The sequence below is a fragment of the Vidua macroura genome, chromosome 1 (assembly GCF_024509145.1).
Source record: "Vidua macroura isolate BioBank_ID:100142 chromosome 1, ASM2450914v1, whole genome shotgun sequence".
NCBI classification, from domain to species: domain Eukaryota; kingdom Metazoa; phylum Chordata; class Aves; order Passeriformes; family Viduidae; genus Vidua; species Vidua macroura.
In genome coordinates, this window is record NC_071571.1 from 70389149 (window position 1) to 70404164 (window position 15016).

At 36.6% G+C, this 15016-nt stretch overlaps 1 protein-coding gene across 2 annotated transcripts in view; it reads right to left on the reverse strand.

The window, feature by feature from the left end:
* EXOC2 (exocyst complex component 2) overlaps positions 1-15016 on the reverse strand; it is a 127752-nt gene that overhangs the window by 99525 nt on the left and 13211 nt on the right. For both annotated transcript variants that reach the window (XM_053987347.1, XM_053987338.1), the window contains exons 2-4: positions 14350-14505; positions 9471-9647; positions 7878-8004 (exon numbers count right to left, since the gene is read on the reverse strand). In XM_053987347.1, coding sequence (XP_053843322.1) covers positions 7878-8004; positions 9471-9647; positions 14350-14467 — 422 coding nt within the window. In that variant the 5' untranslated portion in view covers positions 14468-14505. The remainder of the gene's footprint in view (positions 1-7877; positions 8005-9470; positions 9648-14349; positions 14506-15016) is intronic.

Below are 15016 nucleotides of genomic sequence, written 5' to 3' on the forward strand. Positions count from 1 at the left end.
CCAAAACCAAAAGAGACAGTTATAACACAAAAAGCACACACACTCAAATATACCACTACCAAATGCTACTAATTACTGCAGGTTTATAAGGTATATGCATGACAATTTAAGCTTATGCATGAGCTATACAATTCCTAGGGGGAAAAATGAAACTATTTATATATATATATATATATATATATATATAAGACCAAGATGGACTTGTAATCAATTACTGCAAATGAATCTTGTCTACAGACAGAGGGACACAAATGAAGGAATTTTTTTTCAGTTTGATATTTGAGTGCCTTGAAAAGTTATTAGGAGTTTTTTTTCAGCAGATGTACTTATGAAGAACCATAAATTAACAATGCTTTTATCTGTACAGACGTATTTTAGACATAGTCACAACAGACCAGAAACATGAATGTGAACGTGTGAGGTATGTTAACAATATGTTATACTGTATGGTTTAGTACCCTTATTTTTATCGTACATTTTACCAGTAGTTTTCCCACTAACAGATATGCTACAGCTTGCTACATGCAGACTTGCTACAGCTGTCTTCAAAACAAAGTGCACATTAAAATGTTCAAACTGAAAGCAACTGTATCTGTAGAACGTCTGGCCAGATGCATCTAAAAAGAGACTGACTCCACACACACAAAGTTTGTTTCATTAATTTCCATTAGTAAATTAAATAAGTCAGTTTTTGGAAGTTTTTCTCATGAAAACTTGCTTACCGTTTACTTATAAACAAGCCCATTTGTGACTTGGGCAAGTATTTCTGGTTTATTCTTTTCAACATTACAGGGTGAAGATGAACCAATAGCAAAAGCTTAGATCATGATGGCATGCAATTAAACTGTAAATCATTTCTCTGCTGATTTGCTCATCATACAAGAATCACTTAATGAAGAATACTTAATCATTATTTAAAAGTAATCACTGCAAAAGAAACTGGGAACCATAAATTGAATCCAGAAAACCTCAGAAAAAGAAGAGTGAAGCTTACCACCCTTGACAACCCTAAGTATTACACTACCTTTACTATTTCAGCAAACATATATATACTGGATTTGTATACTAGTACTTTCTGCTAGGCACACTATTTTATCTAGAATAGAACTAGATCTGGTATTAGACCTATAGTTAACATTTTAAAATAGTCTTATTTATGCTTCAACAACAATTTGAAATACAAAAGAAATTGAGATTTCACATAGTGGTTATATTAGTGAGAAGTATAATAAAAATACAATTGGTTACAAGCCACTATACACTTTCACTTCCCTCAAACACTGTTGAGTATAGCTAATGGAGTCATACAACATTAGATGTAGTGGTCCTTGCTTCCATGTAAAGGTCATGTGCATTTACTTTGGATTCAAAACAGGTGGAGTACCATCAATTCACTTGCACCACAAGTGCCCATCAAATAGAAGTCCTTCCTTGCACTACTCCAAACTTCAGGTTCTGTATAGACTCATAGCAATAGCAACCTAATTTAACAGTACAGGATACATGGAATCTTACAAATTCTACTGCAGAACTTGTGTCCATACACAGCATTTATATTCTCCAGAGATTAGTTTGAAATCTCCATGGGTAATCACAGCCTCCTAGCAGTCACAATCAAATAAGAACAACAGGATGCAACAGATACTTATTAACAAAGCTTGACAATGAACACAGTTTAGCAAGAAGTAATTTTTCTGTAAAAATTGTTTTGCTCCTAGAACTTCAGAATCTTAAGAGTAATAATTTCAGCGTATGTGACAATATTTGCAGATTAAAGGTGCATCCCAAAGCAAGATACAGACACCAAATGGTAACTTGAAGCTCAGTTCCACAGGAGTTTCCAAAAGGTCAAAAGGAGCAACTTTAAATAAACACAGATTCTGAATAGCGACCAGCATAAACAAGCTCCAGCTAGAACTGCTGCACACTCCCCCCTCTGTCTGGTACCAGTCAGACCCCTTGAAGCTGGCTTTGTACCAGCTGTACTGTGTTAATAATGCATGCAAAAAGATCAGCGTAAGGGACACTGGTGTAGACTAAACACAACAAATCAGAAGGCGTTAACAAAGGTCTCTCCAATAGCAACAAGGCAAGGGTGTACTCTGGCAATTCCTTCCTGGTAGCATTGGGTTCATGAGAAATATGAAAACAAAGTGGCAACTGTATTTTAGAACTGGCAGAATGTGGTAAGAGAAATCTACTAAGAGATTATAGGCTGGTAGCTGCAGCTGATGCATCAACCTAACAAGGAGTAAGTGCTACTTTATTTTTTAATATCATAAAAACTAGGACTATACTGCAACTCTCTTTTGCAGCATTCAGAATTCTTTTGCATGCATCTCTGTGATCAAGTTGCCATACACCCATCACATTCAATGATGAAATTCACTGCATTTGCATACAAGCCATTTAAAAATAAACATCTCAGCCTCCAGAAAGTCTTTTCCTATCTCGTGGTAGGAAGCTGACATTTACCATTAGGTGGCAGCGTAAGATCATCTGTTTCCTTCTCCCAAAAGAACTGTTTTGGAAGCTGGCGTGGGAAGAGGGAAGCATCTGTATTGAGTGGGTGGATACAGAAGTATGTGGAATGTACTTAGCATGTCAGCCTTTGCTTTCATGTACGACATGGATCCACCAGAGTGACCTCTGCTACATGCAAAACAACAAACACTATTCAAAAATTTTCTAACCACCACTAGGTCTGACTGATGTTACTGTTTTGCAGAGAATTCATTTTCTTAGCCTGACAGAGTAGTTAGAGGAGTCAGGGAACCCTTGGTTAAACAAGGACTTGTCATGCAGGAGGAGGAAGTATGTGGTACATCGGAACAAGCAATTCATTCACAAAGATCACGTAGATCTAAATTTTCCATCAACATATTTAACAGAAGTCTACAAGACATAATCTCTCCCAGAACCATACAAAATTCTTAATGATCTTGTGTTACCAACCTGCTTTTGTAACAGCTCTAAACTGCTAAAACCAATAGAAGTACTGCCACATTGCTGCTAAGGTCAGAATTTTTACACCAAGTTCCACATTTCTCATACTGAGACAACTACTCTGCACACTCGTTTTTTGTCCTGCAACCTATTTAAGACTTCTCCTGGAGAAGCTGGCAACCCAATGCATGGACAGGCGTACTCTTTGCTGGATTAAAAACTAGATGGCCATGCCTAGAGAGTGGTGGTGAATGGAGCTACCTCCAGCGGTTGGATGGTCACTACTGGGATTCCCCAAGGGTCAGTACTGGGGCCAGTCCTGTTCAGTATCTTTATCAATTATCTGGACAATGGGATCGAGCGTACTCTAAATAAGTTTGCAGATGACAACAGGTTGGGTAGGAGTATTGATCTGCTGGAGGGTAGGGAGACTCTGCAGAGGGATCTGGACAGGCTGGATTGATGGGCTGAAGCCAGCTGTATGAGGTTCAACTAGGCTGAATCTTGCTTGTGTCACAACAACCCCAGGCAGCTACAGGCTAGCAGCAGAGTGGCTGTAAAGCAGCCTGGCAGAAAAGAACTTGGAGGTGCTGGCTGACAGCAGCTTACACATGAGTCAGTGTGTGCCCACATGGGTGAGAAAGTCAAGGGCATTCTGGCCTATATCAGCACTTGTGTGGCCAGCAGGACCAGGGCAGTGACCATCCCCCTGTACTCAGCACTGGTGAGGCCACACCTTGCTGTTCCCAGTTCTGGGCCCCTTGACTCAAGAAGAAGATTGAGGTGGTGGAGCACATCCAAAGAACGGCAACAGAGCTGGTGAAGGGTCTAGAAAGTAACTTCTGTGAGATGCGGCTGAGGGAGCTGGGGGTGTTTCGCCTGGAGAAAAGGAGGCTCAGGGGTGACCTTATCACTCTCTACAGCTGCCTGGAATGAGGCTGTAGCCAGGTGGGGGACGGCCTCTTCTCCCAGGGAACCAGCGACAGAACAAAAGGACACAGTCTCGGGCTGTGCCAGGTGAGGCTCAGGCTGGACATCAGGAAGAATTTCTTCACTGAAAGGATCATCAGGCATTGGAATGGGCTGCCCAGGGGAGGTGGTAGAATCACTGCCCCTGGAGGTATTCAAGAAATGGCTGAATGTGGCATTTGGGGATATGGTTCAGTTGACAAGATGGGGATCGCTCAAAAGTTAGACTCAATGACTTCAAAAATCTTATCCAACTGTAACAATTCTGTGATTCTATTCTATGATTCAGTGTTTCTGTAAGGGTTCCTGGCTACATCTGCATAACATAACACCACAGCCAGGAATACTCCCTGGGGAGCAAAGTGGCATAGACCCACTCTGAACTGAAAGTGAGCATAAAGATAGTGATAGGACATTAAACCTTTGTATCAGTCTTTAGCCCATACTAAAAATTAAAAACCAGAATTCAAAGATTAAGTATTTTAAATACCTGCTTTCTGGTGGGAATTGAATATCTCACAGCATACACACAATAGGCACTAAGTTACATCAATACCAAAAAACCCTTATCTGACTGGATAAGACTGAGCTCTGTTTTAGACGATGCTAAGTTTTAGACGATGAATGAACAACTTTTAGGAAGGGAGGAGAACAAATGTGTGCAAACACTCTTCTGCAAATACATTTGTGACTTCAAGGGTCACCACCACCTAAACACATGGACCAGCAAGTTCAAGTTTCATTACTATATAATTGATTTTTTTTATTAGCAAGTGAGATTCTTAGTTACATGACACAGGAACTGCAATTAATTTTTGAAAAATATGAAGAACTTATCAGCCAGCAATTATGTATACTTACTACTTGCTAAACCTGCATGCTGAAAGATGATGGCTGATCATTATGTATACGCATAGAGTTAAAATATCTTGACTGTATATGTAACATTTTAAATATCTTGATTATGCAAAAGAACAGCCAGGAGGATGACTATATATATCATTGTCTTTTTTTGCATCCTCACAACATTTGAATATGTAAGGACAATTTCAGCGCATATTTTGAGTATTGTTACTTCTACAATACATCTATAGGCAGTATTCTAATTATTAATAGAATGTCAGACCCTGTATTATTTCCCTTAATTCACAGTTCAAACCTTTTGCTCACTTAAATCTCATTCATTCCCAATTAAACTCCAATCTTCTATCTACTGTCTGAATAACTTTTCTTTTGTCCCTGTGCATGCCTAATAATTTTGCAAACTGCTGTACTGAAGCTCTTCTTTTCATTATGCACAAGGTCTTTTTTCCCCTCATTTCAAGGTGTCATTTGCAGCACCTTGAAAGCATCCACCTGAATGGTTCAAAAGCTACAATTAATTTTAAAACAGATTTTAATTGGACAAAGTACTATAAAAAATGTTTTAAAAAGCCATAAAAGGAACTTTTAAAGCCAAGTATAACTCATATAAAAAACACCCAAACAAACAACAAAATCCCTCCAAAAAACCCCTAAATCATTCCCATGCTGCAGCTTGTGTTTTCTGTATTATTTGCTAATGCCTGATAATCAGTTTCTACTGGAAGGGCTTCTTTCTCTTGCCGTCTAGTCACCTTCCTCTGCCTCCTCTTCAGTGTGCTCCTATATACTTCATTCCTATTCAATTTTATCACATCTGTTTTTCACTGCTTTTCTCCCTGAGCTTTTCAATTAATGTTTCTTTTGTTTACCACTATTTGCATAATCAACACAAGGCACTCCTTTCCCTTCCTTCTCAGCCATAAGGCTGCAAGGGCTGTAAATCCCAACAAGTCAGACCAATGCCAAATGCTTCAGCTTCAAAATTAAAATACATCCCAATTTGCACATGTTTAAAGAAAACATTTAAAGAAACCAAAGGTATGAATAAAAGAGAGATCCATAATGTTGCAGATCCTTTCTGCATACATCAGAGTATTATTAGGATCATATTAGGATGTCTTATTTTAAAGCATCCTAATAACTTTTATCATTGCTAGTGACAAATATTCCTGTATCTACTAATGGTTATTGCTATTTTTTGCTTATTCACTCTCTTTCTTAGTTTACAATTGTCTTTTTTCACTACCTTGTACAACTTCTCAATACTTACCCATTCCATATGTAAAATATTTGCAAACGTGACTTCAGCTAAACTATACGGTATTCAAGTTTATTTTATAGAAATAAACCTCACATTGCTCCAATTTATCAAGAAAATTATGGAAGATTTTCCATTGAGAAGGCATTCCTTAATTAAACCCAGATTGTTCATCTATTGTCAGAACTGTGCTATCAACCACAGCACAAGAGTAGACCAGGCTTTTTATCTCTTTGCCCTCTGCACAATGTAACCCCTCAATTCCTCCACACAACTACTTGTTTTACTGATCCATGATACGTCTCTCAAACTGGTGCTTGCCATAATCTTCCTGCTTCTCCTGCAATGAACCTGGGAGATCAAGAACAATGAACTAGGCTTGATATGCTTGCACAAAGATTTCCTAATTCCCTCCCTCTACAAAAGATTATTTCCTAGCTGTATCTACATCTTTCTGATTTATTTCTTTTCACATAAAACTTCAGGTTTACGTAACACATTTTCTAATGCTTTCAGGAAAAAACATTTTAAATATAACATGATTGGTTTTCTATTGAACAAACATCCAAATAGACAACTCTAAATTAAGCAAATCCTAAACTAATGCAGTTTAAGTTTCTATATGTTAATTCTTAATCTATCATATGGACAATGTCTTAACTATAAGTAGCAACTCGAGAATCAGCTAACAAAGCACTCACTGCTAGTTGCTGTGTAGCACAGTGGTAAAAGGAATTGTTATGGGGTTTTTAATTTACAAAAAGGGGAGGGAGAGTGGAAGAGTGACAAAAAGTCTCTCAGTAACACACCGGAATACTGTCCATAGTATGAAGGTCCCCGTTTTGTCAGGGTTTGGAAAACTGAGGAATATGATAGAATTACCTGTCAGAATTTACACCAAAGGCTAAAGAAAAATACTTTAAGAGATGAAATCTCCAGCTTATTACAAAAAATTGGGTTAGTACTTTGAGAAGAAAGAAAAATATATATTCAAACTAGGAAAGAAATGCACAGCTAGAGGCTGGAAGGTTGTGTGGATCCACTAGAAATCCCATATGGACTTTGGGGAAGTGCAGCTTTCTCATCAGAACAAGGTAACAATGGACACTGCAGATTTTTTCCAATGCACTGCCCCTCACAAAGACAATTCAGCAGATGAGACCTTAGTAATAGTTTAATTTTAAATAGCCTTTTGTTTGGTAGAGCTGGCATCTTGATTGAGACAAGTATTCCTGATGCTATTTCTAAGAGCTGGGCAGGTTTGAAGAGTGTCCCATTTAAAGACCCCTAACTCCATTTATCATTCACTATAAAGTTACTATTTCAGACAAAAAAAGTCATAAATTCCACCATACTTAAGAACTAAAGTAAAGAAGACTGTGTGCTGGAAAACAGTATTAGTATTTCAATAAAATAAACTAGCTGATGTGGCATAATAAATCACATTTTACAGTGCAATTTTAGCAATAGATAGCAATCTAATATCCTTAAAAGCCCTGTGAAACTCAAATGCAACAGTAGATATTCCGTAACTACAATGTATAAATCTGAAGCCTTAGGATATTTACCAATCCTCAAAATCTAAACATCACTGGGGTTCAATATATCAGTCTTTTAGATTATCTACAGTTCTAATTGATGATCCAAAATAGAGGATTATGAAGCAGGATACAATGCCCACTAACAACTCAAGAGTACCAAACAGAATACTAGCAGTTAATAGATGTATGTGTTTTTAAATCTTTCCCTGCCCTGCAAACCATTAAACTTTCCTGGAATTCACAAAGACACATATAGAGAAAACCACTAAAAAAGTGGATTAAAGGCATTTGGTACTCACTTGTCTATCTCAATACCAAGTGGATTAGTTGGACGTAAGGACAAGGGGGGAATCCCTTTGTTCCTGTCAGTGCGCATGTCATAATAGTTCATTTCATCCACCCAGACAGCAGACTGATCCAAGATACCTAGAGAAAACAAAGCACAGATCCTTAAAACAACAAGGGCAGTCCAGCACCATCAACTTCTAACATACTGAATTAATTTGAAAAATCCTGATAAATATAAAATGCATGCCTAGGTAATATATTGAAAGATACATGGCAAAACAACCTGGATGCAATTATGCTAAATTATTTTATTACAGCTGCTGAAAAGGTATTCATGGCTGGGCATCAAACATTATCCTTTTGCAGAGTGCACAGTTTCACATACATTAGAAGCTTTTTCCTGACCATAAAGTATTAGTATGTTCATTCCTGCAAGTATTTTGGTATCTGTCCAAACCTTGTTATCTGCTGCTTTCAAAAGCGCAATCAACTGAATGTCTTCTCATTTGCATATTTTAGGGAAGATTCCTTTTCTGTCCCATTTGCTATCCAAAAGGTAACTGAACTTTGGCCACGTGTCATGATAAATGACTTCAAGGACACAGAATTGACTTTGCTTCCAGTGCCTTAGCACAGACAATGGATAAAGGTGAGGCACAATACGTCCTGGAATCTCAGCTGAAAATGGAGCCAGCCATACCCTTGGCCTTACCCTCCTTTAACATACCCATCAGATACAACACCAGAAATTACTCCATCCCCACACTTTCCCATATTTTCAAATATGAATTCTCCTCACTCATCACTGTATAACATTTGCATTTACATTGTATACAATGCTCCACTGTATAACATTTGCACTTACACATTTCACCTTTCTATTATTAAGTACTAGTGCAGCTTGGGAGAAATCACATGTTATTTAACTGTCACTGAAGGGCTGAGAATAAAAACCTAAAACATTTCTTGTGGGAACTCTTGTGTTAGGAAAGATAACTATCCAGCTCATCAGTGAGGGGTTCTGAGAGAAACATTTTCAATTCACAGGGTATTTAGACTGGATTCTAGGTTAAGCAGAGGTCCTAGAGTGCTTGGCAAAATAATTTTAATGGTTCAGCATCTCATGAGAAATACTTAAGACTTTGTCTTTCAGGATGGTTTGAATTACAAATAAGAAATGGCACTGAGGACTCAACTTCCTTTAAAGGATTAACTGTCAGCTCAGGATTTAGGTGTAAAGCTCATGAGCTGGTCCAGATTTTGTATTTATCTAGTACACTTAAGAGTAATTACTGGATCTGTTATTAAGTTTTCTAAAATTTCAGAAGTTTAGAGCTATTCCATAAAGAAAAATAAAGGGGTAGTTTTCATTCATCACTGAGGATTTTATCAAGATATTAGAAAGGAATAATTTTTCCTATACCCTGAGTTTCTATCTCTCTCTCTATATATATGGATATTTTATTGATATACTCTGCATTTTCTAAACAACTGAAAATTGTCCTGAAGTGGATCAATTTCAAACATACATTTTATACAAAGAGGCATTCAGTCACATATTTTATTAGCAAAAAAATAGATGTGGATTTGAACAAGAAACATACCTATTTTTTCAGGTTTAAGCAATTTGAAGGAAACAGTTGAAGTTCCTTTGCCACCAGACTTTGTAGTAACAATAATATCTCCCTTGTCATTTTTAGCCTGTCCAACTCGACACACAATTTTACTGGCAGACATCCATTCTGCAGTGAGGAGACAGTTGTGCCCACAGATTGTTAAACCTGTGAAGAAGAAAAAAAAAAAAAAAAAAAAAAAGAAATATGCTACTGTGAATGAAAGTAGCTTTTGAAATTCTGCAATGCAAAATCATTTATGATGCTTCACCTGTTTTACATAAATTTATAACCCTTCACCAGTCCCCTACAGTCATTCACAGTTAAGGAATCACGAATACATTTTTCAGATGTTTCCTAGGTGACTTCAGGTCTTTCATCCCAGTGACAATTCATAAGACACAAGCAGTGTGGTTTGAAACTTATTTAATCTCTTCCATCACTTTTGGGCTACTGCAACTTTGACTTCACATAGAACAGTAGCAGGTAGATTTTCTGTTTGCAAGACACTGGAGAAGTGCTGTTCAGTATTGCATTTCTGTAAAACTTCCCTTAAAAGCTGCAAACAGCAAATTTTTCACAAGTTGAGTCTATATGACTTTGCACAGAAAAAAAAAGAAGATTCTCTGTAAAATATTTACAATGAACACTGTTTCTTCAGCCTTATTTGTTTAGCAGTACTTCAGTGGACATAGAAGGCTGTTTTGGCTGAAGAAGTATTAATTGACAAATATTCCACCCCAACCTCTTCTGTAAAAAATCCATGATGCAAGACTGAATCTGATGAATAAACTACCCTTGTAATATGAAAGAATAATCATGTAATGCTCATCTATTCCCTCTTCTACACTTTCTCACAAAGAAGGTTGACAAACTATGAAATACAAGAAGGTCTTTTCTCATAGGAAGAGCCTGGCAAGCTTCGGTGTTCAAGAATACCTCTCATGAGTTAAGAGTCAAGGTGCACCTTAATGTAAGGGCCAAGGCTTCCTGAGATTTCACATCCAATTGGTCTAAGCCATCAAACCAAACCATCAGCTGATTGGTTCTGGTCAGATCAGGACTCTGGATGCTGCAATAGATGGATTGCTTTCTCAGATCTAGAAGAACAATTTCCATATTTGTAGCTGGAATTCAGTTGTCCTGGAAAGCTGACAAGATCCTAACTGCTCTAGTATCGATTTGGAGAACAACTTCATTAGGTTCTTCCTAAATAACATCCTTAACCAGAAACATTTTGCCTTATGTCCAAAAGAATAAGGCTGTACTAGTGTGTTGGCTGTACTGGAGTATAAATTAGTCAGGCAGAGCAGTTCCTCCCCTGTTGGCTTGACTTTTGTTTTTAATTTCTAGAAAGCTCTGACCAATTTAGAAAATACTTAGACACAGAAAAGGGTCAGCACATGTGGCTTAGTACCAAAGCTTCACACTTATCTTCTCTCACAATTTAAGTCTCTGACATGACACAGCAGAGAAATTTGGCAGTTTTCATGGCTGTCAGACATAAAAATGCATTACTCCCTGCCAAAAACTATCTTGAAAATGAAAACCAAAAATTTAAAAAATGGAAAGGCACTGAATCTTATTACAACTGAAATTAATTTTACTTGAGAAAGGACAGTAGATTTGTTTCTTAAATATTCTTTCTGAATAAAAGGCGGGGAGTGGAATGAAATAGGATATACACACAGAAAGACTTAAAATTTTTTTTTTTTTTGCTTATTTACTCATAAAATTTTAATCAGGTCAGGTTTTAGTTTCATGAGGGAAAGAAAAAAACCCATATATAAGGATGCATATTACATATATACAATAATATAACCGTATATTGTTATATTATTACATCTCTTACAGTTTTATGCTAGCATCTTCTCTAAAGGAAAAAAGATTGTGATAGGAACTAAGACTAACTGAAATACTTTGCCCAAACAATTAATAAAGATGCTTTCACCCTGTATTTTCTGAATTTATGGTTCAATTGAGCAATACTTTAAAATCCAGAACTAAGCTATAGTAACTATTTGGAGATCCTTGTATCAATTACTGTCTACTCATCAGAGGTTCCAAAAGCTCTCAAGACATCAAGATACAAGGCCCAATACTTTTGAAATGGCTGGAAATGGCCTTTGCCTGTATCTTAAAAATGCAAAAGGAAGTTAAGTCTCTATCAACATTTTATATACCACATGAAACAGTAATAGCACAACACAATTTCTAAAACAAATAAAGGCATGTTGGGGGAGAAGTTTTGATAGCACAGTTACCACATTTCTTTCTCCAGAAACAGGAAACTTCCCTTTAAACAAAACTTAATTTGAATCTGTTGCATGGTATAAAGATCTCTGAGAATATCATTCTCAGCTTCTAGTTTTATGTGCCTTTCCAGGCACATAATAATAGGCATAAGTAATACTCTTATGGATACTTTCAGATTTTGATTAAGCTGATATATGGACAATTTTACAATGTCTAAAAAATACAGCTACAAATGTCTTAAAAAACAAGCTAAACCTTGAAAACATGTATGTTACAGCTACCTCCTGGATTTGACAATTTTACCATGAGCTATAGCATTAAAAATAAAAAGTTCATTTGGTTTCAAAGGTACAAAGAGATTACTAGAAGGCTCTCTCTCAAATAAAACCAAAAGAATGTTCTTCTATTATGTGATACTGTGTTTATATACAGAAAAAAAGTTTCTTGCTTTTCATTTTCTACTAATGCATCTCAAACTTTTTAAACTTTATAAAGACCTCACTCAAACTCGCTTAAACTCTTATGCCTACAAAGCCTCACTTTTCTAAGTATTTCCATTCAAGTAACGGGATATTTACATGCCTAATTTAACCATTAAAAGAAATCTTTACATATCTGGGGCCTTAGTCACTTACTGGAGAAAGCTGACAACTGAACTAAGGAGAAAATAAGGCAATGCATTATTTATTTTTACCTCAAAGCATAAAATTATTAGCAGCTGTGTTTTACAAATATTATTCTGTAAGAAATATAAGAAGAAATATTAGCAGCTGGTCAGCTGTAATACAGAGGTACAACTCAGGACATGTCTTCCATCCAAGAACATAGCACTGATCATTTCTAAGAGGATCATACCAATGAACTAACGAGGCTATTGAGGTACAGCAGCCACACAAGTACTTAGAAATATACTCACCCCTAACATCATCAGTTATTTGAAGATTTCTCAATATGAATTCTCTAGTGTACTGCAACCTCACCTAGCAGCTCAGGAAAATACTATTTCTCCTTTTGAGAAACAGCAAAATGAAGTGGAGTGGAAAACTGTAGTAGCTTATGCTTGGCCATGCAGCTCATTGTGGTGGCCATGAATGGAATTTGTGAACTTTGGTTTACAGACATGAAGTGAAATATTTTTTCTAGCAAAGCCAAACAAAATTCCAATGGCCTTCAGAGGAGTCATGATTCCACAACAAATTAAACAAATTGTCTCTAACATAACTACTGAAGTACACATATGCATAACTTACGAAAAAAAAAAAAAAGGGAAATTCCAGTAGTTATAGTTAACTTGGATTTCCAGGATCCTTTACAGAATCTGTATTGAAAGGCTTAAGAAAATGAAGCAGCTACAGCGTATGAACCTGTAATGGATAAACAGCTCAGCAACATAGAAACAGGGTTACAGTAAATGATGTGTTTTGACTGAGGAAAGTTTCCACATGGTATATGCCACGATCACTTGTGTTCAGTACCTTTATAAGTGACAAGATAAAGAGGTTATATAGTCTGCTGATGATATTAATTTATTCAGAGCATGAAGACCATAAACCCTAAAAAAATGCAAGCCAGAACGTATTAGACTGAGTGATGCACTATAATGTAGATATTGTAACGCAATGGCTGAAATTTACTAAACAAAGATGAGATGCACGCAGGCAAAATCTTAAATTCACACACAGCAGGCTCAAACTGACTACTAATTCTCATGCATTTAATCATGGAACTATAGTAGGCAGAACAACAAAAACATTAGCTTGATTCTCAGTAGGAGTTACACAGAAAACAGATCTCTACGACTGAAATACAAAACAAAAGTGAAAGTACAGTGTTATGCCACAGGGCATTTACATCCTGAACACTGCACACAACCAGGACGTATCACCTACGACTGGTAGTGAAAGCAAAAGAGATTCACTGAAGAGCAAGAAGAAAGGCCAAGCATACATACAGAAAAATTAAATAAGCTAAGACATTTCAGCCTGAAAAGGAAGCAACAGAGCAGTAATGAACAAGGTCTGTGACCAGGAGAATCAGGGAAAAGATCTTGTTGTCTCCATCAGCACAGGAGCTATGATGATTCTAATGAAATTACCACGTAGAAAATCAAAACAGTAATGAAAAGGGTTCTTCACATATTGCGTAGATAAATCACTGAACCTGCTTTATCATAACTGCTACAGATATACAAGGCATACCAATGTCCTGGTTTAGGGCAAATTTGGGAGAAAATCCCCAGTGACTTTCTGAATATACTGAGAACACTTCTGACATTAAAATTTCATGGAGGAAATTCTCAGTTACTGAGAAAGTAACAAAGGAGCATCTCATTAGGTCTACCCTCTTCTAGTACACTGCAAAAAACCATTCACTCTTAGTTTTCATGTTCAGCACAGGATGCTGAGTCAGATTAAAGGTTCATCTAAAAAGGTACAGTCAGTCTCGTTAGTTACACATTGGGTAGCATCTCTGAATTTATGGATTCGAGTGCATATTTGTGTAAAGGGCATTCCTTATAACATTCAGCACAGACTCCATCACGCAAAAAATTTATCTCTAGTCATATCCAAAATGTTACCTTCTGCAGTACCAAAAGGGTGTTTTTTCAACTCACCTAGGAGGTCTGTAGGTCCAGTACCCAAATTTTCTCCTCTAATTGTCACTTTTGTCCATGCGATGCCTTCATTGGGAGAGATACCAGTTACAAGTGGGGGCTGCCGTGCTCGAGACATGATGACTATTCAGTTACTGCAATCTGAGCTGCTTTTATCTGTTCATCAAGAAATAATACATTAAAACCCCATTAATTATATAAAAATTATTAAAATAATTTCAACCTGTTCTTCTAAAATGGTAGGGAAATACAAATGTAAATATGGAGCACCACTCAAAGTCTTTTTTGACACAATCATAAAACAGTAAAGAAAAATTATACCTTCTTTGCACTTTTTAAAAAGTTAAATAGAACTTTCTGAAAGAAAAAGTATATTCAGAAAAAACCTTCTGAATGCTTAATGAAGATGTATACAGAGACTTCAAATTAATTATGTCAGAATTCAAATGAGTCTATTACATCTTCTATTCAAAAATTATTATTGTACTCCTTAGAAAGTTCAGAACTGTTACTCTAAGGTAAGTAGTAGACTATGATTACATATTTGGACAACTTCTCCATCAAAATAAGACCTACTGACATAGACAGTCCCATGTGAGGAAGCACTCAGCACTTATCTGTATAAAGTATCAATGCTAATATGCACTGAGAAAATTAGAACATAACT